This window comes from Terrapene carolina, unplaced genomic scaffold (assembly GCF_002925995.2).
Source record: "Terrapene carolina triunguis isolate 2854851 unplaced genomic scaffold, T_m_triunguis-2.0 Scaffold139, whole genome shotgun sequence".
In the NCBI taxonomy this organism is placed as follows: Eukaryota; Metazoa; Chordata; order Testudines; family Emydidae; genus Terrapene; species Terrapene triunguis.
This window is the reverse complement of record NW_020664490.1, coordinates 1,470,327-1,496,679: the sequence shown is the minus strand read 5'-3', so window position 1 is coordinate 1,496,679 and position 26,353 is coordinate 1,470,327. Positions and strand designations below refer to the sequence as shown.

Here is a 26,353-nt window from a genome sequence, read left to right as displayed (position 1 = left end):
TGTTGAGTAGAATGCCCAGCTCGTGGAAAGTTTGTGTCACTATATGAACATGATCTTGAACTTGGTCTCTGGTGCGGCCGCGTACCAGCCAGTCGTCTAAATACGGGAACACCTGTATCCCTTGTCGACGAAGGTATGCCGCGACGACCGCCACACACTTTGTGAACACCCTGGGAGCCGAGGACAAGCCGAAGGGAAGGACTGCAAATTGGTAGTGCACCTTGTTTACTACAAATCGCAGGAAGCGCCTGTGAGGCGGATTGATCGCTATGTGGAAATATGCGTCCTTCATGTCGAGGCCGGCGAACCAGTCTCCAGGATCCAGGGAAGGGATAATGGTCCCCAATGATACCATGCGGAACTTCAACTTTACTATGAATTTGTTGAGTCCGCATAAGTCTAAGATGGGTCGCAGACCCCCTTTTGACTTGGGGATCAGGAAGTAGCGGGAATAAAACCCCCTGCCCCTTAACTCTGGCGGAACCTCCTCTATGGCCCCCATAGAGAGGAGCCCAAAAACCTCCTGTGTAAGGAGTTGCTCGTGAGAAGGGTCCCTGAAGGGGGACGGGGAGGGGGAGTGGGAGGGGGGGGAAACGAAGAAAATTGGAGAGCGTATCCCCTCTCCACCGTGCGAAGGACCCAACGGTCCGAGGTTATAAGGGACCAAGCACGGTGGAAATGGGAGAGGCGATCCCAAAAGGAGGGAGTTGGATACTGGATATTGGTTGAGGTGCCGTCCTCGACCGCACCTTCAAAAGTTCTGCCTAGGGCCTGAAGGTGGCCTAAGCGGCCTCTGGTTTTGAGCCGGTTGAGGGCCGGTCGACCTTCGCCTGCCACCTCGGCCCCGCCTTCTGGCAAAGTCCTGTCTCGGACGAGGCGGGGGAGGGTAGAACCTTTGAGGCTGGGGCCTAAAGGGTCTGCGCTGAGGCCCTGGGACATGCATCCCCAGGGAGCGCATGATTGTTCTCGAGTACTTAAGGCTCTGCAGCCGAGAGTCCGTCTTCTCGGAGAACAGGCTCTGGCCCTCAAAGGGTAAATCCTGTAAAGTCTGCTGAAGTTCAGGCGGCAAGCCTGAGACCTGGAGCCAGGAGATTCGCCGCATGGCTATACCTGAGGCCAGTGTTCTAGCGGCTGAGTCTGCAATGTCTAAGGAGGCCTGTAAGGAGGTACATGCCACCTTCTTACCCTCCTCTACTAAGGCCCCGAACTCTTCCCTGGAGTCTTGGGGGACCAGTTCTTTAAATTTTCCCATCGAGGTCCAGGAATTAAAGTTATAGCGGCTCAAGAGCGCCTGCTGGTTGGCCGCTCTAAGTTGTAGCCCTCCCGCCGAATACACCTTGCGTCCAAACAAATCGAAGCGCTTAGCGTCCTTCGATTTGGGCGCTGCAGCCTGCTGGCCGTGGCGCTCCCGTGCGTTCACAGATGACACCACTAGTGAGCACGGTTGGGGATGGGTATATAGGTACTCATAATCCTTTGAAGGGACAAAGTACTTTCTTTCCACGCCTCTGGCTGTGGATGGGATAGAGGCAGGGGTTTGCCATATTGAAGTGGCATTAGCCTGAATCGTGCGTATGAGAGGTAGTGCCACTCTGGATGGGGCATCAGCTGAGAGGATGCTCACCACCGGGTCCTGTACCTCTACGTCTCCTCCGCCTGGAGATCCATATTACGCGCCACCCGGCGCAATAGGTCCTGGTGGGCCCGAAGATCTATAGGGGGCGGACCCGTGGCGGTTGTGCCCGCCACCGCCTCATCTGGGGAAGATGAGGAGGATGCCTCCAGTGGCAAGGGGTCTAATGGCGGGTCCTGCTCCAGGGGTTCATGAAGCTGGGCATCGCCTGTCCCTGGGTCCGGGGCCTCAGTTGGTGTAGGCACGGGAGCCTCCATGCCCCCTGGGGGAGGGCGGGAGATGGTGGCCTCCGGGGCCCTGGGCTCGGAACGTGCCGAGCGAGAGGCTGATGGTGGTGGAGCACCCTGCGCCTGATGATAGGCCCACGGAGTCCAAAAGGACCAGTGCGCAGGTCCCTGCACAGGGTCCTCGGCCGCCTCCTGCCAATGGCCCAAGTCAGACGTAGCCACCTGACCCTGAGGAGGGTACGCCGATCTGGAGGCCCGCTCGGAGGAACGAGATGCCGATCTCGAGGACCAAGGCGGTGCCGAGCGCGTCGAAACCGGCTCCGGATGGTACGGTGCCGATCGGTGCCGGTCGTAAGGGGATCGGTCCCTGCGCGGTGCCGGTGAGCGGTACCGGGATCAGGATCGGTGCCGGTAGCCCTGCCGGTGCCGAGATCCGGACCTTGAGCGGGACGACGACCGCGACGAGAGCTGGTACCGGGAGCGGCCCCTCGAAGTCAAACGACGCTCATACCGGTGCCGAGAACTACGTCTGGAGTCCGATCGGTACCGATGATCGTGACGGTGCCGAGACGTAGAGCGGTGCCGGGAAGAAGACCTTGGCCCCGAGTACGACCGGTGCCGAGGTGATAGTCGGCGCCGGGACTGCGAGCGGCGTCGGGACCTGCTCCGAGATCTGGAGCGGTGCCGGAAGTCCCCGGCCGGAGACGGCAGGCGCAGCAGGGCAGGCTTGCCCCTGGATTGTAGTGCGCGGGGAGCCACCGGTGCCGGAGGTGGAGGCGGTGCCGGCTCCGTGAGCGCAATAAGGTCCCTGGCCGTCGCAAACGTCTCCGGGGTGGAAGGGAGACAGGGCTCCACCACCGACCGAGGTGGTGATTCTGTGCGCACCGGACTCAACGGCCGCGGCGCCGGAGTCAACGGTGCAGCAGGGACTTGCTTCTGTCGGTCCACAGACGGACGCGGCTCTACCCCCGGCACCGGGGGAGCCGGCGTCTTCAGGACAGCAGTCTCCTGCGCCTTACGGGCTTTCTTGTGGCCCGGAGATATGGACCGGCGCCGAGTCCCTTATGGCGGGTGCGGTGCCGGAGGCGGCCGGTGCCGTGAGGACTTGTCTGATTCAGCCCGCGGTGCAGTACCGGTCGGAGCCGCCGGGGCGCTGCGCACCGAGGCGCTCGGCGCCGGGGCTGGGCACGCCGAGGGAGGATCCGGGCTAAGTGCCGCCTCCATTAGGAGCTGCCGAAGCCTAAAGTCCCGCTCCTTTCTCGTTCTTGGTTTGAAGGCCTTACAGATCTGACACTTATCTGCCTAATGGGATTCTCCGAGGCACTTCAGACAGGAGTTATGCGGGTCACTCGTCGGCATAGGCTTAGCGCAGGACGCGCAGAGCTTAAAGCCAGGAGTCTTGGGCATGAGCCCGGCTATGCGCTGGGGGAAAAAGGGGGGAGAACAACCCCCTTAACCCCCGCTAACTATTTACAACTATAACAAAACTAAAATGAATAACTATCTAAAGAGTAAAAACAACTATAACTAGAACTATCTACAAGAATTGAAGGATAAGCTAGGGAGAGTGGAGAACAGCTATGCCGCGCTCCACAGTTCCAACGACCGTCAGGGGCGGTAAGAAGGAACTGAGGGGGCGCTGGGTCGGCTGGGGTATATATCCAGCGCCATGAAGGCGCCACTCCAGGGGGCTCCACAGCCGACCCACCGGGTGTTGCTAGGGTAGAAAATTCTCCGACGATCGTGCACGCGGCGCGCGCGCACACCTAATTGGAATCGATATGAGCAAGCACTCGAAGAAGAACTTGTTGCTAGGAGATGTTGTGAAGGCCCAAAGCATAACCGGGTTCTAAAAAGAATAAGATAAGTTCATGAAGCATAGGTCAATCAATGGCTATTAGGCAAGATGGTCAGGGATGCAATCCCATTCTCTGGGTGTCCCTAAAGCCGACAAATCCCATATAAACAGTCTTCTTGCTTTTATGTTCACCCTCCACCTAATACGCTTGTTGTGGCAGCAATGGTCCAAAGATCTAAGGCAGATCTCTTACACCTCCTACTCCTGCTCCCAAAATGGGTTTGGGAACATATCTCAACAAATTTTTCATTCATAGTCTTTTGGAACCACCAAGAATCCCTTTTACACAATAATGTGTTAGAACTGAGAGGTAGTCATCTGGGTTAGGGTTAGCATTAGGGTTAGGAGGGGCAGGAGTTAGGGGGGAGGGATAGCTCAGTGGTTTGAGCATTGGCCTGCTAAACCCAGGGTTGTGAGTTCAATCCTTGAGGGGGCCACTTAGGGATCATGGGCAAAAATCAGTACTTGGTCCTGCTAGTGAAGGCAGGGGGCTGGACTCAATGACCTTTTGAGGTCCCTTCCAGTTCTATGAGATAGGTATATCTCCATATATTATATTATCCTTCCTCCCACAAGTGCAAGTCAATAGTTCAAGTATCCACTGACAATATGCCAGTGATGCATTATGTAAACAAACTGGAAGGAGCTCATTTGTCTCAGCTCTGCAAGGAGGTGGCAAAACTTTGGGACTGGTATAGCCTACACAACATTTATCCAATTGGTTCACATGTAGTGTGAAACCACACCAAAATTGCAGATCACCTGAACAGGGATTCCTCACTGATGCATGAGTGGTCTTTAAAAGATTTAGTGATTCAGGACATTTTCAACCTTTGGGGCTTCCTGGACTGTTTGCCACCAGATTCAATACCAAGTGTTCCTGTTTTTGTTTAAGAGCATGCTCAGTCAATAACAGATACATTCCTCCTTGATTGGGGAAGAGGTATAATTTATGCATTTCCTCATTCCCCCTAATGTTAAAGAAAGTAAAGAAAATAAGAGAGGACTTGGCCAATATGATCCTAATTGCTCCAGTGTGGCCAAGACACCAATGATTCACCAATTTACTCCTTCTGTCACAAGGGAATAAAGATGCTTCTGGTGATAATGGACCTACTGTCCCAGCAGGGAGGGAAAGTCTTTCAACCAGATCCACACTCATTGCATCTAACAGCTGAGGAAATAGGACTTTGATAGATTTAGAAAAGTCTTGTTCTATTATTGAGGTAAAACATATTTTAATTTACTCTGGGAAACAGGCCACTAGAAAATGTACTTGAAATGGAATAGATTTGCTATATGGGTGTCTAATAAAGGCATTGACCCAGGCTCTGCTCCTACTCAGTATACCTTGGAATATTTATTCCCCTTAAAGCTATGGATTTGTCTAGCTTGCTCCGCCGGCAGCACTTGGCCCTTTTTTTTTTTTTTTGCCCCTCCTCCCTCCCCCCTGGTGTCCCGATATTTTCTTCCTCTGATCTGGTCACCCTATGTCTAGCTCTTTGCTTAAAGTCCATTTAGCAGCAATAGCAGCTTTTCATACATTTATTGATAGTAAATCTATTTTCTCACACAGCTCCATTAAAAGATTTTTAAACGGTTTATTGAATTTGTATCCACCAATATGAAATCCAGTTCCTACGGGATTTAAACTTAGTGTTAACACAGTTTATGTCTGCTCCATCTTAACCTTTCTCAGAATGTTCTTTATTTCATCTTTCTATAAAGACAGCTTTCATAATAGCAATCACATCTGTTAGAACTAATGAACTACATTCTCTGATGGCTGACCTTCCTTATAACGCTTTTTAAAAGTCTAAGGTGGTTCTTAGACCTCACCCTAGATTCCTTCCTAAAGTAGTTTCAGACTTTCATGTTAGTCAGTATCTTAATTTACCAGTATTCTTTCACAAACCCCACACACATAATGGTGAATCCAGACTGCATTCTTTAGATGCAAAAGGAGCACTATCCTATCACCCTCACAGAGCTGAACACTTTAGGCCTTCTCCAGAGTTGTTTATATTGTATGCTGGTCACAGTAATGGACAAGCTATTTCTGCCCAGTCTTTGTCTAGATGGATCAGACAGTATATAGAAGAGAATTATAAGAATTCTTCCCTCTTTACTCCTGAGAGTCTTATTGCTCAATGTACTAGGGCAGTTATTATGTTTGTACCATGTGCTAGACATAGTCTTCTTATTGAAATATGTAAAGTTGGCACTTGGAGTTCAATTCAAACTTTCAGTAAATATTATGTATTAGATTTGGCAACCAGCTCTGACACATAGTTTGGCTGAGTGGTGCTTTAGTCATTATTTAATGAGGACTCTGTGTCCCTCAATCCATCCTTGGAATACTGCTTGCCAAATTATCCCAAGACTGGGAATATGCAGAGGATGCTTGAAGAAAAATTGAAGGTTATTTACTTGTAACCAGAGTTCTTTGAGATGGACTCCACATTTTCACACTTCCTTCCCACTTTCCCCTCTTCTGCAGGTACCTAATTGAAAAATACCCCTGGAGAACATAAGAATGGCCATACTGGGTCAGACCAAAGGTCCATCAAGCCCAGTATCCTGTCCTCTGACAGTGGCTAATGGTAGGTGCCCCAAAGGGAATGAACAGACAGGTTATAATCAAGTGATCCATGCCCTGTCACCCAAACCCAGCTTCTGGCAAACAGAGGCTAGGGACACCATTCCTGCCCATCCTGGCTAATAGCCATTGATGGACCTATCTTCCATGTATCTATCTAGCTCCCTTTTGAATCCCGTTATAATATTGGCCTTCACAACACCCTCTGGCAAGGAGTTCCAGAGGTTGACAGTGCGTTGTGTGAAAAAATACTTTCTTGTGTTTGTTTTAAACCTTCTACCTATTAATTTCATTTGGTGGTCACTTGTTCTTGTATTATGAGAAGGATTAAATAACAATTCCTTATTTACTTTCTCTATACCACTCATGATTTTATAGACCTCTATCATATCCCCCCTTAGTCGCCTCTTTTCCAAACTGAAAAGTCCAATTCTTATTAATCTCTCCTCATATGGAAGCCGTTCTATACCCCTAATAATTTTTGTTGCCCGTTTCCAATTCCAATATATCTTTTTTGAGAAGGGGCGACCACATCTGCATGCAGTATTCAAGGTGTGGGTGTACCATGGATTTATATAGAGGCAATATGATATTTTCTGTCTTATTATCTATCCCTTTCTTGATGATTCCCAACATTCTGTTCGCTTTTTTGACTGCCACTGCACATTGAGTGGATGATTTCAGAGAACTATCTACAGTGACTTCAAGATCTCTTTCTTGAGTGGTAACAGCTAATTTAGACCCCATCATTGTATATGTATAGTTAGGATTATGTTTTCGAATGTGCATTACTTTGCATTTATCAACATTAAATTTCATCTGCCATTTTGTTGCCCAGTCACCCAGTTTTGTGAGATCCTTTTGTAGCTCTTCACAGTCTGCCTGGGACTTAACTATCTTGAGTAGTTTTGTATCATCTGCAAATTTTGCCACCTCACTGTATACCCCTTTTTCCAGATCGTTTATGAATATGTTAAATAGGACTGGGCCCATGGAGTCTTCATTAGTAGTGTAAGGAACTGAGGTGACAACTAGCACCATGTTCCCTTTTATAGTCATGCCCTCAGAACATGTTCAAAGGCTGAGGAGTATGGCAGGAAGTGCACGTGTGCACTCTAGTAGGCATTACTATGAGAAGGATCCACCATCCAAGCTGCACCAGTTGGTGCATCCCAAGAGTGTGAATGTGCAGAGTCTATCTAGTAGAACTCCAGCTACAAGTAAGTAACCTTCATTTCTTGCATTTAATATTTATACATTCTTCTTTACTCATTCATGACAGAGTGCATAACTGGCAGACCTCCCAAACAAGTGGGTCCCACTTCTAACTTATCTGCTTTGTGATTAAGGTGCAGGGAGAAGATAAGGAGGGTTCACACCCACGTTGTGGTGGGATAAGGGAATTAAAACATTTAGCTCCCTTCTTACTGAAATAGCATTTGCTTGGAAGGGACAACAGATGAAGGGGAGAGGCTGCTCAACAGGATACCAGGTGTTTGGCTACATATCTGAGCCAGCAAGTGCCACTTGTAAAAAACCCAAGTGGTGAATTTAAATTTTACATTTGACTGAAGGAAAGATTCTGAATGGAGAAGATGAGAGAGAATGGAAGGAAACTATACAAGGAATGCTATATGCCTCCAGCACCAGTGCTGGTATTCCCTAGCCAATCAGGACCAGGGCTAGTACAAGAGATCCTATTGTCTTCTTTTCTGAGAACATCTAGATCCACAAAATAAAAACACCAGGATGAATAGTTTTTTCTGCCCCCTCCTGTGCCTCAGGCAGTAATAGCCACACAAGACAACAGACTAACGGTTGCACCTAGTCCCTAGATTGGTGTTGCAGCTTGAAGACACAGTAGCATGGGGACATGTGTCTCCACTCTGAGGAGCTTGAAGGATAGACAGACAACACAAATGAAACACATAACACACTGGGAAATTCAAGACAAGGGTTCTCTTTCATGGAGTTTTTGTTGTAGTTTATAAGGGGAAGGAGAGATGACAGCATTTTTACTGATACAGATTAGCATTTGCAGTCTTTTAGGAGGAAGTTATTTATGAGAAGGGATTTGAAAGTAGAAATGATTGGTGTTTGGAACATTGGAAATATAGAGAGGATCCCTGACTTAGGGAGCAGAATGGAAGAAGACACAAAGCCACAGAAAGAAAGTAATGCACAACTCACTGGTGTAGTCAAAAGAACAATTGTGGGAAATAAAAAACGTTAGCAGAAATGTAAGCAGAGTAGAGTTGGGCACAGTCAAGAATGTGAGGATTGAAAAGAAGCCTGAATTTGATGCAGAAGGTAAGAGGAAGCAAATGGAGGATTTTGAAGAAGGAAATAATTTAAAGAGTGGCTGGACTGACAGAGGGAATCAGGACCACTTTCTGAATACAGTCTGGAAGTCCATAATGAATACAGGGCCACTTCTGTTATTGCTCAGAAGGAGACCTTATCTGGATGAAAAGTCCTACTGAACGAGTTCTCATCTCAGGTAGGCATTGTGCATACTGCAACCACAGTGGGTGGCATATTGAAGCCCATTCCTCATGGGAGTTTAGCTCTGAACTACTATCAAACCAGAGAAGCTTGGAGGCTGTCTGCTACCCTGATGCAATACGCAAGACTCTGTTGTGTGCTTCCACCTGAGGGCCAGTAAGGATACTCATCAGCCACAGTGACAAGAAATGGTGGTGGGAAGGGATTAAATTATGGAATGAAGTACCAAACTGGTGCCTGGATCTGACAAACTCAGGTACTGATTAAATGAAGTTCTGCCAATACAATAAAAAATCTGTGAGCTAAATGGAGTCCAGCACCAGGTGCTAAGATGTAGTGTCAGCAGGGTGTCAGTAAATTAAAGGGTTTTGATGCTGACAGCTACAGGAGCCAGTGTGCTTACCCAGGAGGTTCCCAGGGGCCCAGCACCATCAGCTCTGGGCTCTAATGTGCCAACCCAGCAGTGCACTGATTCACCATAGAAATTTGGCACCAATAGTTCCAAGTGCTATTGCACTGATTCAGCAGGACACTGGTGCACTGCAGGGTTCCATGCTTACAAGCCTCTAAAGGCAGTCAGATGCACAGATACAACATAGTGGTAATCTTGTCAGTTTGATGACAGTGGTGCAACTGGCTGGTTCTTTAAGTGTGTGGAGGCTTGACTTCTCATAGCACTCGTGGATGCTAGCCTTGGAATCAATAATTCAACCAAAGGGTTATGGGATAGGGTAGTTTTCTGCATGACTTGTACTCGAAGCTGGCGATCCAGAAGTGGAAATTCTGCATTGATATTACTTTTAGAGAAGTGTTCAGAGGAGAATCAGATGACTTATTGGACAAAATAAGAAAGGAAAAACAAACAAGGGTAACCAAAGACACATGACCTTTATCTATTCTAATGTTGTCTTATATTCTTTGATTAAAGAGTGGAACTGATAAAACTTCAGATTTATAAAAGTTTTAAAGCTCATGGCATAACATCTTTAGAAAGTTTCATTGTGGGGATTTTATCAAAATTATTACTTTAAAAAGAAATCTAAATAGTTGTGAGGGGATGGGGGAATTGTTGTTGTTGTTATTTGTATTATCATAGCACCTAAGAGCCATAGTCATGGCTACCGCACAGCAGAGCCAATAAAGTGTCTTTTCCACTAGTATTTTCATTCCATTGACTTTCTGGTTGTAGTAGAAAAAGATCTGCAGATTGAAGAATGATCAGGGATATGAGATTCCCCTGAGCAGAAAAGGCACCTGCTGTGGCCACCAGTTAAAGGAAGGGCCTGTTGCAGGAAGGGCAGAACTTAAACCCAGAGGACATAGTGTTTACCATACTCATGATAAGGCACAAACACCTGAGGAGATTCTCTGGGATAAAAGGAGGAATGGAAAGCTGCCAATGGGCAGAAAAGCTATTAATTAACTAATTATAAGCTAATAATCTAAATCTATATAAAATATTTATAAAAAACTAACTAGTTGCTAATGAGAAGCAGGGATGACATCACAGTTCCAACTCACTACCATGGATAGGAAGAGGAAACTGAGGGTCAGTTGGGTTGTGTGGCCTTTTATGGCCTTGACAGTAATGGGAGCAAGGACAGGCAGGGTGTAGGCATGGCCCCAAAGCCCGGTGTGCTTGTTAGAAAGTTCCAAACTCAAACACAGACTGCATACGCACCAAAAGTGATATCGACATAAAAAATTACTTGAAAAAATTATTTTGTTAAAGCTAAAAAATAATTTTTGAGATCTTATCTCACAATAAAGAACTCCCATCCTGGCCTAATCTACCATGTCACCACCACCTCTTTGATGAAGTCTATAAGCCCTAGACCTTGTAGACCTCGCTGGAATCTTAGGCATGAATAAAAGTATGAACCAAGGAAGGTGAACCAAAGTTGGCATGGCCTTGGCAGAATAGTAACACTACAGGCTAACCAAGTAAGCACATTCCTGATGAGAGAATGGTACAGAAACACATCAAGTGCTCAAGTAACTACCTAAACACATACCTAAGAGATGGTACAAGAACTCACTGACCCCTTGTAAAGATAAAGAGGAGATGACAGGATAATGGATGAGGTTGTTTTGTTCAAATTAGCAGGTGCAAAGTACAGGATAATAACAAAAAGCATATAAAATATAATATGTAATATGTTTGTACCAATGTTTAAAAGGAGAAGTCATAGGAGGGGCATCTTTGTATTGGCCTGTTATGTTGACTGAGCTTTTACCTTGTTATGGGCATACATATGTTAGTATCCATGTGACCTGTTGGACAGGGCTTTGCTGAAAATAAACCTCACCGAGCGCCTTCACCACTGAACTGAGCCTGCTTTGGTCTTTCTTTATGAATAACATTGAGGTCTGCTGAATCAGCAAGCTGCACTGTCTGCTGGTGCCGAGTACACAGGAGCTCCCAAAACCAGCAACACTCTGCAATACTAACAGACCTCACTATAATGAGTTACACGATGAGTTTGATAATGAATATACTCTTAGCACACTCACTTTTATTCTATCGAATAATCTTGAGAGCTATTCTCAAATTTCTTTCTATTGAAAAAGCTGTTAGAGTCAATGATTATTGTTTCATAGGATAAACACTATTGATTTGTACTCAACTATGGCTATATTTTAGGTGACTTTAAAAATAGTAAAATAAAATAAAAAACCTAAAACAAACAAACCAACAACCCCCCACCAAAAACAAAAATCAAAAAACAAACTCTGAATCCTATCGATGTCAATATGCTTTACTAGGAGCAATTCTTTCCCCTTGTGCTCAGTGTCTCAGATGACCCATGCCACTTTCAGTTGTAGCATTTTATCTCCATTGAAATGTAATTGTTCACATATAGCACTGAGGCTGTTCTCCAGATCATAGCTATTCTTTGACCTTTTCATTGTTATACTTTCAAATCCTCCATATTCACGATTCAGTTCTCTGTTTACTAAAAGTAAATTGCCATGACAAGAAACACTTCTAGTTGAACTGATTATACTATGATTAACTAGTAAGGTATTTGAATAAGTCAATATTATTTGCATAGTCTTATGTTTAGCACCAACTATTTATTTCTCTTTCACATCCTACCCTATTTTGATTTGTGCATTCAATAATGTAAATTTGGACATGCTTAACTTTAAAATTCTGACTCGAAATTTCAAAATATTTTTATTTTAGAAAATATGGTCTACTTATGTCATTTTGTGCTGACTTCAATTATACTTGAAAATCATTTTTCACAGGTTTTGTGCTATTTGCCCCTGTGCACCCACACATATTTCTGAATGGGCTATTTGCCTTGAAGAGCCACAAAATTCTATACTCATATATCAGTCTACACATTTTCTTCTCTTCCTTTTAATCTATGGGCATACTTCCATACTTTTGTCTTTTTGTATATTTCTCGATAAATTGTTGGACTGGACTGATGTATGAACCAGTATGGATAAAATAGCATCACCCATCAAAAGAACAGGTCGGTCTTAACAGTGTACCTTAAAATACATAAGTGTGGCAAGAACTATCTTAAGTCTGTGTGCTTAAGAGAAGAATGACATAATAAAGGGTTTTCTGAGTTATGAACCTGCAGCTCGTGCATTCTTTTATTTGAGAGTCCATTTGAGCTCTAAATAAAAGTAACAATAAGGGTTTCAGATAGTTCAGATAGAGCTTATCTGTGGTGCTCAGGGATCAGAGGGAATGGTGCAGCACAGCTAGCTAATCCCCCACTCTACTGATGAATAGGAAAGAGCTGATCCATAGGCAGACAGGTCTGGGAAATGCACATTTTCCAAGTGAGGTTTGCATGGCAGCACATTGAAGACATGATTGAGCTTCAAGGATTATGGTTAACTGAGTTATACTTAATGTAAGTGTAACCCTTCGGCCCATCAGCAACAAGGGCCGGGTTCAGTATCTAGGGGTTCCATTTCAATAACACAGTGCAAAACCGGCTTGAGCCCCCACCCAGCGACCTGGGACAATTACATACCACCCCCCTGGGCACCTCTAAGAGGCAATACTTCCCCTCTCGCAAGCACAGAGTCTGAGTGTAGCAAAAGCCTTTTAATAAAGGAGGGAAACAATGCAGCATTATGTTGGGGAAACACCACCAACAGGATTCATGACACAAACCATGAGCAAAAGACCCACCCCCAAGTAAGTTTGGCAGTGTCCTTTTCCCCTCAGGGTCTTAAGTCCAGCAACCCAAAGGTCACCCCCCCACACACACAGTTTCTGTCCTTGGTCAGTGCAGCTCCCAGAGTTCAGAAGTTCATCTGCAGAGTTTACTTCCCAGCCTGGGTGGAAGCGGGAAGAGGTATGGGGAATCTTACATGATCCGCTGCTCAGGTTGATGGCCGATTGCCACGCCTCTCCGTGGGGTTCTGCTGCAGTCTTCCCCACCAGCTGTGCCTCTCCATCAGCTGTCCTGCTAGTCACTCCTCTCCATCCTGCTCATCATGCCTCTCCACTAGCCATCCTGCTAGCCGCTCACCAATATGTCTTCAGGTCCTCCCCGCCAGCTCTCAGTGATTTCAGCTCTTAGTAACTTCAGCTCTTTAGTGATTTCAGCTGTTAGTAGGAGAGCATCAGTGCTGGTGCACTCAGAACCACTAGTCCAAAGTAGGCCTAATGCTTAGACCTAGATATCAGTGATTTCAGCTCTGCAGCATAAAACAAGACTCCTAATGGAGTCAAAATTAGCTCTGTTATTACACAGTGTCAAGGTGACATTCAACACCCCACACATATCTGTCCCCAGCCCCTTTCAGTTCACTGGGCTTTGGAACCCATGTTCCTTGCCTAGTGAGAGCTACTTAGTTGAGGGCGAGTCTCTCCATCATAAAATGCCAAGTACAGTTGTACTGTCCTTGATTCACATAACCAGGATGAATCAAGGACAGTACAATATTACTCCTTCCCCAATAACAAAGAGACTGGGGATCCCACAGCAGCCAAAGTGACCATTTGGGCAAGCAGTCCCATCTTGCTAGGCAGGGTGGCTGTGCCCATGCAAACGAGATCAGCCCCTGAAGTCCTTTTCCACAGCTCACCACCTGATGTCAGAGTAGAGCTCATTCTGACTATGCTTACATCAGTAATACAACTACAATATTCAGAGTCCTGGGGCAAATACATTTACAACATCTTCTTGATACTAAAACAGCATCGAGTTCTAATGACACCTTCAAAAGGCTGTAAAGCAATTTTAAACAACCTTAATCAGCTAGTCAAAAGGTACCAGTTATGATCATAACAGCTTGGTGATTTGTTTGCTATTTTTCCACCTATCTTAAATACAGAGGTCTTTTCCATCTATTTCTCCACTGTCACTCAATGCAGTAGTGTTGCAAAGGATGAGGAATAAAGATCAGAACCCAGATATGATTAAAATGGAACCTTCAGCTTCTCTTAAGACAGACAGTTGTGGTAAAGAGTGATAAGCAAAGCTATTTCAAAAGAGGTTTCTGTGATGACCTCAATTTTCCAATGTGCTGACTCTCAAGGTAATTAAAAAAGACAGAGGCCCCAGTGAATGTGATTGAATCTGGCATTTCACAGATGCTTCCAGCATAGCTTTTTGAATGACTTTAATTATACTATAATGCAACATATTCTGTCATAGAGTTTTACTCTCTATTAAAGGTACTATTTGCACTACTATAGTTAAAAGTTCAGTTAGTATTTCCATTCTGAACCTTTATTTTCAGAAGTTTACAATTCTGTTGTAAATATTCATGCCCAGTTTAAATTTGTCATGCATTTTTTTACTGAGTAAGCAAATTTTTCTTTACTGAATAGAAGACATTTTAATTTTGGACATTATAAGTTATAAAAACTTACTTATAAAACCTCTGAAAGTTAGTTGTTTGTGCATAGTGTGTGTGTGTGTGTGTGTGTGTGTGTGAGAGAGAGAGAGAGAGAGAGAGAGAGAGAGAGAGAAGTGCTAACTAAAAGGCATAGGACCATAGAGTCCTAAAAATGTTTCTATATTATGATTACAAATGTATACTTATGTTGTAACCTATAAATCAATCAAGACTAACCAAAACTTCATACAAAGTAATAAAAACAAAAATAAAGACATTTACTCTCAGGCATGAAAGAAAAACTTGACCTATGTTAGCCAATACATATATGTTAGGCGTAATATCCACCACATTAATGGGTATTATGCAAAAAGTTACATTATGCATGAATGGTATGTTCTAGCACAGGTTGGGATATACCTCTACACCCAGCTGGTTTGCAGAGTGGTATCCAAAACAGAGATAAGAAAAGTATAGAACAAAACAACAAGTTAAGGAACTGTTATGAACTGGTGGGTTAGATTTTAGTGTTGAGTAAAGAGTTTTGTAGCTTGTAAAATCATACTATAAATACTAGTAGCTGAAATGTATATCTTTGATGCATACCTTCTATGGAAGGTAAACATGCTGTGTGATAAGATTTGCTTCCTGGAACGAGAGTATGTATGTCTCCTTTTAATATTGTACTGCTTTGTCTTTAGACAATAAATTTGGCTAAATCCAGTTATTTGGTCTCAAACATTGTTAAGAATGAACCGTGAGTGTAGTCAAACAAGCAACTCCGCCTTTTAGTCAATACCTACTATATTTGTTAATTCATATTTAAGATGATACAAACTGCAATTCTTAATAAAGAGCCTACTCGACAGAGCTATGCGGGTAGTTTATAGTTGTCAAAAATAGGCATAAGTCAAAAATAGGCATAGCTCAAAGTGACCGCCCCCCACCATATGACAAGAAGATAACTTGAAAACTAAAAAGTTTAATAAATATCTCTAAAATAAGAGAGAAATAAGATTTAATTCCTCACTGGAAAGAGAGTCTGAGATTGCATCATAGACCTGGTCCACACTAACCCCCCACTTCGAACTAAGGTACGCAAATTCAGCTACGTTAATAACGTAGCTGAATTCGAAGTACCTTAGTTCGAACTTACGACGGGTCCAGATGCAGCAGGCAGGCTCCCCTGTCGATGCCGCGTACTCCTCTCGCCGAGCTGGAGTACCGGCGTCGACGGCGAGCACTTCCGGGATCGATCCGGGATCGATTTATCGTGTCTAGACAAGACGCGATAAATCGATCCCAGAAGATCGATTGCTTACGGCTGGACCAGGAAGTAAGTGTAGACCTGCCCATAGATTCCATGGCAGCAGAACTTCAGGACATGTATCAAGGGGACAGTGCTTTGAGGCATTTGTCCCTGGGATTGGCAGCTCTAGACTATCTCCATGTCTCTACTGGATCAAACACAACTCTGCAGTGAGATATGCTACTCAAGGAAAATCAGTAAATAGGCCTGTTTTGTCCTATGTTGTTCTCCTTCTATCATGACAATGGTGGACCACAAAAAACTCTTACCTATATGAAATGAATGTTTAATATTCACCCACTTTATCAAATGCTCTGAATACCTCTCAAGAAATAACTAAAAATAAACAGCATTAAAATAGGACCTAGTCAAGCATGTGTGAGACAGTGTTTAAAAATATATTCCAAGAGACTCTGAAAAGGTATTGGGAATATAGCTTCCTGATTGAGACGAAATATTAGGAAAGAGTTGAAGAATAGCAATGAAGCTAGAAAACTCAACCCCACTTAATAAGTCAGTATTTTACTATTATAATTAGATTAATTTAAAAAAATAACTGCATAACTTGTAGGCCATAACAGAACAAAAGAAGTATACTTGGAAAAATTCCTTTCACATTAGAACTCAAAGTCTTTTCAAATATAATCAATGTGCAGAAGTATGTAAAATTGGTACCCAGCTTCTAACAGAGACAAATTGAGGTATTTCTTAATTACATGGCCAGAAGTGGTGTCCCTGGAAAGATAGAAAATACCAGCTATTTTAACTAGCCCTTTTCATGGATTTTATTAGTGCACTAAATGAAGAGAACAGAATAATTCAAACTGCCATAATGAAGTACTTCATGTGTTTTTTTAACCAACCTGAGAATGAAAAAGTATATAAGCATGAATATACAGCAAGCAAATTAATGCCAGTGTTTATAAAAATTATACTGCAATGGAATTGTCTAACCATCAGAGAACAGAAATGCTATACAGTTACTGAGACACAATTGTATAATTACTTTTCAGTTATGTAATTCATTCCACTGTGATTGGCTGGTGTTTCTAATTTCCATTATGACAGCAAATACAGATCTCTGTACTTTGATTAGTTGAGAGCCATTATTAGGCAGTTAGCATGTAGGCATTTGTATTACTGCAATAATCAAACAGGTTTCAGAGTAGCAGCCGTGTTAGTCTGTATCCGCAAAAAGAACAGGAGTACTTGTGGCAGCTTAGAGACTAACAAATTTATTTGAGCATAAGCTTTTGTGGGCTACAGCCCACTTCATCAGATGCATAGACTGGAACATACAGCAAGAAGATATTTATACATACAGAGAACATGAAAAGGTGGAAGTAGCCATACCGACTGTAAGAGGCCAATCAACTGAGATGAGCTATCATCAGCAGGAGAAAAAAAAACAAAAACTTTTGAAGTGATAATCGAGATGACCCATAGAAGTGTGAGGATACTTAACATGGGGAAATAGATTCAATTAGCTTAATGACCCAACCATTCCCAGTCTCTGTTCAAACCTAAGTTAATTGTATCTAATTTGCATATTAATTCAAATTCAGCAGTCTCTCTTTGGAGTCTGTTTTTGATGTTTTTTTGTTGCAAAATTGCCACCTTCAAGTCTGTCACTGAGTGGTTAGAGAGGTTGAAGTGTTCTCCCACTGGTTTTTGAATGTTATGATTCCTGATGTCAGATTTGTGTCCATTTATTCTTTTGTGTAGAGACTGTCCGGTTTGGCCAATGTATATGGCAGAGGGGCATTGCTGGCACATGATGGCATATATTATGTTGGTAGATGTGCAGGTGAACAAGCCCCTGATGGCGTGGCTGATGTGATTAGGTCCTATGATGGTGTCACTTGAATAGATATGTGGACAGAGTTTGCATCGGGCTTTGTTGCAAGGATAGGTTCCTGAGTTAGTGTTTATGTTGTATGGTGTGCGGTTGCTGGTGAGTATTTTTAATAATCAAACAATGATTTTACAAATCACTCTCTCTGGTTAGCCACTATACAGCTCTCTATGTGTTTCCCTCAGAATTCTTATCTATATGTCCATAAAAACATGACTACTTCAGTTTCTGATCCTATCCCCACCCTATTACCCATATAACTTATACAAGCATATAATTGGATTACAAAACAAAGTCATTTTACTGGCCGGGAAAGGGGCTAAGCCTTCATCATTGGGGAGGAAATACTAAGAAGAGTGCGGTGGGGGCCATATTTGTTGTGAACAAATTTGTTGAGTTCTGATAGCAGCAGCCAATCACAGCAGATAGATTTACAGTAACTAAGTACAATGTGAGGGATAATAAAATACTTCAGCATAATCATATCCTCAAGTTATTATAAAGTGTACAATTACTACATCTTAGGCTAATATACATCTATTCCCTTGGTATCTTTTAGCCTTAGATACAGACATTTTCTCAAAACAGGGAGCATCCTCAAGTTATCATTTAAAGATTCAGAGGAAAGTCCAAAACAATATCTCTTGTTAAAAACAGGGCTAGAATTTGTCTGGGTAAATATTGAAACCTCTTCAGAATATCCCGAAGGCCATTAAGAATTCATAATCTGGAAAAATAACTCAATGGTTAAATTTATAGGAAATTCTCAGATATCTTGATAACATTTTATGTGTACAATATACTTATAATAACACTTTGACAAAGGTTCAACTCTCTGGAATACTGAGAACATTATTATTACAGTTAATAATTATGGTGATGTTAAAATCTAACAAACGCGTGGAGCTGTGTAGGTCATATAGTCTCACCTCACTTGTGAGTGTGGACATAAAAGTCTTGGACAAAGTACTGGCAGAATGCCCAGAACTGATTGCACTAAAAGTGATTCACTCTGACCAATAGGATTTACGCTCAGAAGGTCTACTTGTGTGGCTCTAAGACATCTATTTAAAGGCCAATATCAAATGAAAATTAGTTCTGACCGTAGATGTTAGGTAACTATCTTATTGCTGCCCAGAAGGTCGGATAAGCAGACACACTGATAAACTATAAACCCTGATAAACAGCAGGGAGAACATACAGAGTAGACAGCTGTTATCCTAAAAACTGAAGCATCTCACACTCCAAAAATGTGAATGCCTAGCTCAGATAAATTATGTTGAGGTTTATAAAGGATTTGTATATCTAAATGTAACAGGTGAAAAATTGTCTAAATATTACTTTAGTATTAGAAAACTAAAAATAATTTATATCATAGGAAGAGAACAATATGCCTTACAATGACAAGCTCTAAACATGAGCTGTATGTTATTTAGGGATATAAAGTATAAAAGAAGTAGAACACCAAAGTACTATAAATTATAAAAGAAAAAAGTATTGGCATCACAATGGAGAGAATGTTTGAATTCTGACTCTAACTTTAGGAGAACTAGGGCATCTGTTTCCTACTCAAGGTAGAATTTCTCTCTCGGCATTTGAAAGGATAGAACTAGAACTACTTAAATGAAGAAGATTTTTGGTCTGTGTTATTGCAGCTTTTATCAGCTTTTATCTAATTTGAATGGTGGGATTAAAAACAGGTAATGTGCACTGTAACTAGACACTCTCTCTACCACTTTTCCTTCTTACTGGGTGGGGAGGGGTAAAAAAAGTGAACCCACACCTCCTTTTCATTCTCAGTGAGATTTATGAATGCAGCCACTTAATCTGGAAAGGACTCCATTTGTATTGCTTCACATTTCTAAAGCAAACGGGATAATGAAAAGACAGACACCAAGGCAGGAGCAATGGCACTGCCCTGTCTCCATTATTTATCAACAAAAAGATATGGTCTAACAAACTTGTCACTTCTTATCGAATAAATCAGTCTCCTTTGAAATTCAACACTAGGGCTACAAATCCAGGAGACTGTGTAATTGAGAAAGCCATTTGTGTCAACATTGTTTACTTTGATGCACTAAACCCTAATGACATACACAGAGAACAATGAAGGAGGTCTCAATGCATATGCTATAAATTGAAGGGTATGAACATTAAGTGCTTTGAAGTTATAACACCCTTGACACACAGGGCCCCGCATACATTTGAGGCTGATGTTTTTTCTTCAAGTCTCAGTACCTCTAATACTTGCTACACCCTTAACCACTTCATATCACATTAGCCTGTGTGACAGCCTGCAGAATATAATCATTTAACCAGAAGAACCTCTAGGAGGATGAAGAGCAGAATATTAATAAATTAGACTCTAAAAAGGCATTATGATATTTGAGGTGAGGGATTAAGTGATATTTTTATAGCTTGGTCCCTACCAAGATAATCTGAACAGGAGGTACAGATTTAAATTTGGAATAACTTGATGCCAAAACAATGAATAACAGAACTTGTAGACTTTGGAACAGTTTCTGATCCCACTAACTCAATATACTGAACATGGACAACTAGTTGGGATTTTAGTCATTCCACTTGAGCACTGACAACTCAAGGTAACATTCTAGAGCTGAACCTGTGCTTTTAGTTGGCATGGCCAACTCACTAGACAGATAATACAAAGGATATGCTCATCTATGAAGGTCAACTTTTCAGTACACTTCAAGTATCTTGAAGGCTTTTCTTCAAATTTAACTGTCCAGTTTGGAAGTTCAGCCAGTGACATGAAGAAAGGCCCATGAACCCTAAAGATTTTCTCTTTTTTCCCCACACCCAAAATAGTGATCAGGGTAAAGAAGGAGCCCCAGGAATGAAACCACAGAAGAGGGAGTCCCTCCTGAAGCAGCAGACTGGAAGTGAGTGAGTGAGATAGTGTGGGTGGGGGGAGTTCTCTCTTTCTTTCCCTCTTACCCTGATCTTTGACATAGATATTTAAAAATTAAATATAAGACTATCACATGCTGAATGTAGAATGAATTTATCTCCTCACCACAATCCACACATAGGATTTACTTTGGCTAAAATACTCTAAAATTCACAGCAGTGTGTGTGAAAGAACAATATCCCAGGATTAGGGAGATCTGGAACATGACAGGTGCAGAACTCATTTAAAGTAATTTTCTCGCCAGAAAATACTCCTTAATGCTACAGAGCTGGACTTTTTTATGTTTAAGTGGCCAGTCATCCTTTCCTTGGGTTGTTTGGCTTGACTGAGAACCACCACATACATCCTTCAAAGACTGCATTTCTGCAGAGGTTTTCTATTGGCTTGTGCCAGATACCACTGTGCAGGGCCGGCTCCAGGCACCAGCTTGGCAAGCAGGTGCTTGGGGCGGCCACTCCGGAGAGGGGTGGCAGGTCCAGCTATTCAGCGGCAATTCGGCGGACGGTCCCTCACTCCTGCTCAGAGCGAAGGACCTTCCGCTGAATTGCTGCTGCAGATCATGATCGCGATCGCGGCTTTTTTTTTTTTTTTCTGCTTGGGGCGGCCAAAACCCTGGAGCCGGCCCTGCCACTGTGGAGGCCATTTTTTCCCTTGTACAATATTTGGCCAAAAAAAACTTGACAATATAACTATTGGACGGTGATGAAGTATTTTTTTAACTTAATGCAGATAAACAACTTCTACTATACCGTAATAAAGAAAAGTGTAAATGTTACTTTAAGTGTTCCAAATAAAGTCAAGTATAAGTTTGGATGAGGGAAATTAAAAGCTTTAAAACACACCAGTACATTACTTTAATGATCATGATCATGAATATACACCAATGATCAATCTCAGAAATTCATCTCTAAGTGAATCCTCAAAATAACAGAACATAAATAACATAAATAAGTCACAAAGTAGTACGAAAAGGGAATAATATTACCAGCAATTACTGTGACTATTGTTGGGATGCCCTAAAGTTCACATTTATGTTTACCTAAAAGAAAATGTGAATATCTGTAGAAAATTATATTTTACATATAAAACATATATATTTTTTATGCAGAAGTTCTTACCTAAGCGGTTTAAAAGCCTCTGCTCTGACAAGTGGTGTCTCTACAGAGTGTTCAAAAAGGGCCCCTTCTGGCCCTGAAAGACAGGAAAATATATCATGGAAAATGTAAGAAAATTGTACATTGATTTGCACACCATTCCAGTATCATAAATTTAATTTCCATACATTAATATCAAGGCAGATATATTAAAAATATGTTTAAAGTTCTGAGTCCAATACCGGAAGAAGAAGAAAAAAGCAAAGTGAAGAGTGCAAATACAAATCCCCAAAAATGAATACAAAATCCTCTTGAAATGTACAAATAAATTGTTGAGATAGTTACAACAGTGCCCCTTCATATTCAAATAGCTGGGTAGGATTTAAATGTGAGATTTGCATTAAAATTAATAGCAGCTCCATAACTAAAACCCCACAAGTCTTTTGAAAATGTTTAAGTCTTATTCAATACCACAAAAAAAAAAAAGATATTCAGAGTTTGGACTGAAATTTCTTCTCGGGTATTGCAGCATACTGTATGGTAACCAGTAAGTAACATCACCAATTATTTAGACTTTCCTATCTTTAGACTAAATTGGTGAGTAAAGCACAGACTTTCAGCATTAAGAAAAAAGACAGGGAAACACCAATTTTGACCATAAATTTAACCATTTAAACCTTAGTGACAGACATTTATTATAACTTGTGAATGATAATCATAAGAGTAACATGAGTTCAAGACAGTAATCCCTGAATATTAATCTCATATTTCTGCATTGCTCTAACAAAAACAATCTGGTGGCAGAGACAAAAAGAAAGGTTACTCACCTTGTGCAGTAACTGGAGTTCTTTGAGATGTGTGCCCCTGTGGGTGCTCCACTTTAGGTGGCAGTGGGTCCCAGTGCCGTTGATCGGAGATTTATGGTAGCAGTGTCTGCGCGGGTCGCACGTGTGCAGTAGGCGTCTCATGGTGTCGTTGGTGCCGTGTGTAGCGCATGCATGACCCAAGCCCTCCAGTTCCTTCTCTACCACAGAATCCTCACTGCGAACTCCGAAGTAGAAGGGAGGAGGACGAGTAGTGGAGCACCCACAGGGACACACATCTCGAAGAACTCCCGTTATTGCACAAGGTGAGTAAGCTTTCCTTCTTCTTCAAATAGTGTCCCTGCGGGTGCTTCACTTTAGGTGACTGTAGAGCAGTGCTCTTCTGAGGGTTGGGGGGACTTTGGGTTCATTGAGTCATTGAAGTAAGTACTGTGAGGCCCACTATGGCATTAGTCCTGGAGTCCTGTGTGACTGCATAGTGATTTGCGAATGTGTGGATGGAGGCCCAAATGGTCGCCTTACAGATCTCTAGTACTGGAACATTATTAAGGAATGCTATTGAGGTTGAAATGGACCTAGTAGAATGTGCTCTAATGTGCTCCGGTTGTTCTGTATTCCGGATATGGTAGCATGTTTGAATGCATGTGGAAATCCATTTGGATAATCTCTGATTGGATATAGCGTTGCCTTTCAAGCGCTCGGTAGTAGAGATGCTAGCGTCCTTCTAATGTTTAGAGTGTGTAGGTCAGCTTCTGTTGGAGTACCATGAGGCTTAGGGTAGAATGTCGGTAGGTGAATAGATTGGTTCATGTGAAATGCTGAGGTTACTTTCGGTAAGAATTTAGGGTGTGGACGTAGCGTGACCTTGTCCTTGAAGAATGTTGTGCCTGGAGGATCTGCTATGACCGCCCCATCTTTCTCACCCTTCTGGATGAGGTAATGGCAACCAGGAATGCTACTTTCATCAATGAGTGGAGTAATGAGCAGGTGGCTAATGGTTTGAATGATGGTCTGGTGAAGCATTTCAATACCAGGTTGTGGTCCCATGTTGGTGTAGGTCGTCACACGTCTGGGTAAACATTTATGAGACCCCCGAGGAAGCATTTTGTATTTGGGTGTGCGAACGTCAAAGTTCCATTGAGCTGTCCATGGAATGCTGAAATGGCCACAAGATGGACTCTGATCAAGCTCATTGTTAAGCCAGTGCTTTTCAACTCCAATAGGTATTCTAAGATTAATGGTAGTGGTGCTGAATCACTCGTCAAGTGTCTTCCTTGACACCAGGCGGAGAACCTCTTCCGTTTATGAAGGTAGGTATTTCTCGTAGTCAGTTTCCTGCTGTTTAATAACACGTGTTTAACTTGTTCCAAGCAGGTTATTTCATCATGGTGGAACCATTCAGGAACCATGCCTGTAGGTGGACTATTTCCAGGTTCGGGTGAAGAGTGTGACCATTGTGTTGAGACAGCAGATCCGCCCGGTGAGGGAGAGCTCGCGTGGCGCATATCCATCCATAGCAAGTAAGGATACCATGCCTATCTAGGCCATTCGGGACTATAAGGATAATTTTGTCCCTGTCTGCTCATATCTTGTGTAGCACACGTGATATCACTGGTATCGGTGGAAACACATACATGAGTTGTGCCTCCCATTTGATGAGGAAGACATCCCCTAATGACCATAGTCCCAGTCCTGCTCTTGAGCAGAACATCGCACATTTGCGATTCGTCGACAGATCGATGGTGGGAGTGCTCCACCGTTTGAAGACTGAACTCAGATACCTCTCCATTCATGATCCTGAGAGAAATACCTGCTCAGTGTGTCTGCTGTCGCATTCTGACATCCTGGTAGGTAACACGCTGAGATGTTTACATTGTGTTGTATGCACCAATTCCAAAGTCTCATGGCTTCTGTGCGTATGATGTGAGCGAATGTGAGCGAACTCCTCTTTGCCTGTTGATGTAGAACATGCAGGCGATATCATCGGTCATAATTCAAATGGATTTGTTCCATATATGAGGTAGGAAATGTCTGCGGACTGCTCATAGCTATAGCAAATTGATGTGCAGTTGAGTCTCTCCTGGAGACCATTTGCCCTGTGTCGTGTGTTGACACATGTGAGCACACCAACCTATCAGTGAGGCATCTGTGGTGATCACTGTTGTCGGGGGTTCCTGTTGGAAAAGAATACCCATACAGACATTTTGTGGCCTTGCCCACCATTGTAATGAGTTCAGAACATTTGGTGAAACTGTGAGCCGGTTGTGTAGGTTGTATTTGCTTGGTATGTATACCGTGCTTAGCCAACCTTGTAGGCATCGCATATGTAGTCTTGCATGTCATACCACGAACGTCGTGGCCACCATGTGTCCTAGTAATTGTAGGACAGTGCAAACCTGAACTTGAGGACTGGCTTGTACCTCTGAGATGAGGTTCGTGAGGTTTGTGAATCTGGTAAGGGGTAATGATGCTTTGGCTTCTATGGCGTTGAGGTGTGCCGTGATAAAATCTAGTTGTTGGACCGGGTTTATGGTTGATTTCCGTTCATTTATTTGTAGCCCCAGCTCCCCGAATAGTGTGATAGTGGACTGAACTGCATCCATTGTGTCTTGTAGAGTTGGGCCTTTGATAAGGCAATTGTCAGGTAGGAGAAAATCATTATTCCAAAATCATTATTTGCATAGATGTGCCACTACCACCGCTAGAGTTTTGGAGAAGACTCTTGGTGCTGTGGATAGGCTGAATGGTAGTACTCTGTATTGGAAGTGTTCTCATCCTACCATGAATCGTAGGAATTTCCTGTGAGCAGGATGAATGGTGATATGTAAATAAGCATCTTGGAGGTCGAGGGCTGAAAACCAGTCACCCCGTTGTAGCACTGGGAGTATTGCACCCAGTGCGACCATCTTGAACTTTTGGGATCTGATGAACTTGTTGAGCTTCTGCAGACCCAGGATGGGTCTCCATTCCCCGCTCTTCTTCTGGGTCAGGAAGTAATGGGAGTAGAATCCCTTCGCTCTGAATTGTAGCAGTACTTGTTCCACCGCATCTAGTTGTAAAAGATGATCGACTTCTTGTTGTAGTAGGTGCTCGTGAGAAGGGTCCCTGAAGAGGGACAAGGAAGGGGGTAGCGTAGGTGGGCGGGAGGTAAAGGGGATAGTGTATCCTGACTTGATAACTTCTAACACAATTGGTCTGATGTTATTGTGGCCCAGATGTGGTAAAAGGGCCGGAGTCGATGGACAAAAATGGGGATGGGTCAGGCATGAGCGCTGTTTCATGAGGGAGGTCGTTCAAACCCTCAACCAACTTTTCAAAAGTGCGGTTTTGGAGGTGCTGATGTGACAGATTTCTGTTACCAATCTGCCTGAGGCGTCAGGTGATCAGGCTGAGGCCACAGGATTGTTTGGGGAGGAGATGACGAAACACACCAAGTGTCTAAGTTTTAAAGCTTTATTAATAAAATAATAAAATAACAGCGGTGAGTGTTGGGACTGCTCCCACGTCACTTAAAGGAAGCAAGAAAGCGTTAGTACCCCAGCCCTAACCCACTTTCATACTCACACACGCACGAACCGAGGCTGGCCAAGCCTGGGTGTAACATAAGAAGAAAAGGGGCAGGGGTAGACGGGAGTTCTTGCCCCGTGCACGGGTCGTCCAGGGTCCGCTGTGATCTCCGCCTTGCTTTGGTTCT

The 26,353-nt window shown here is 43.2% G+C and overlaps 1 protein-coding gene across 1 annotated transcript in view; it reads right to left on the bottom strand.

Annotated features, from left to right (window-relative positions):
- Positions 1-26,353, bottom strand: part of LOC112112897 (gamma-sarcoglycan) — a 117,698-nt gene that overhangs the window by 24,254 nt on the left and 67,091 nt on the right. The window contains exon 5 of the mRNA XM_026653424.1: positions 21,860-21,932. Coding sequence (XP_026509209.1) covers positions 21,860-21,932 — 73 coding nt within the window. The remainder of the gene's footprint in view (positions 1-21,859; positions 21,933-26,353) is intronic.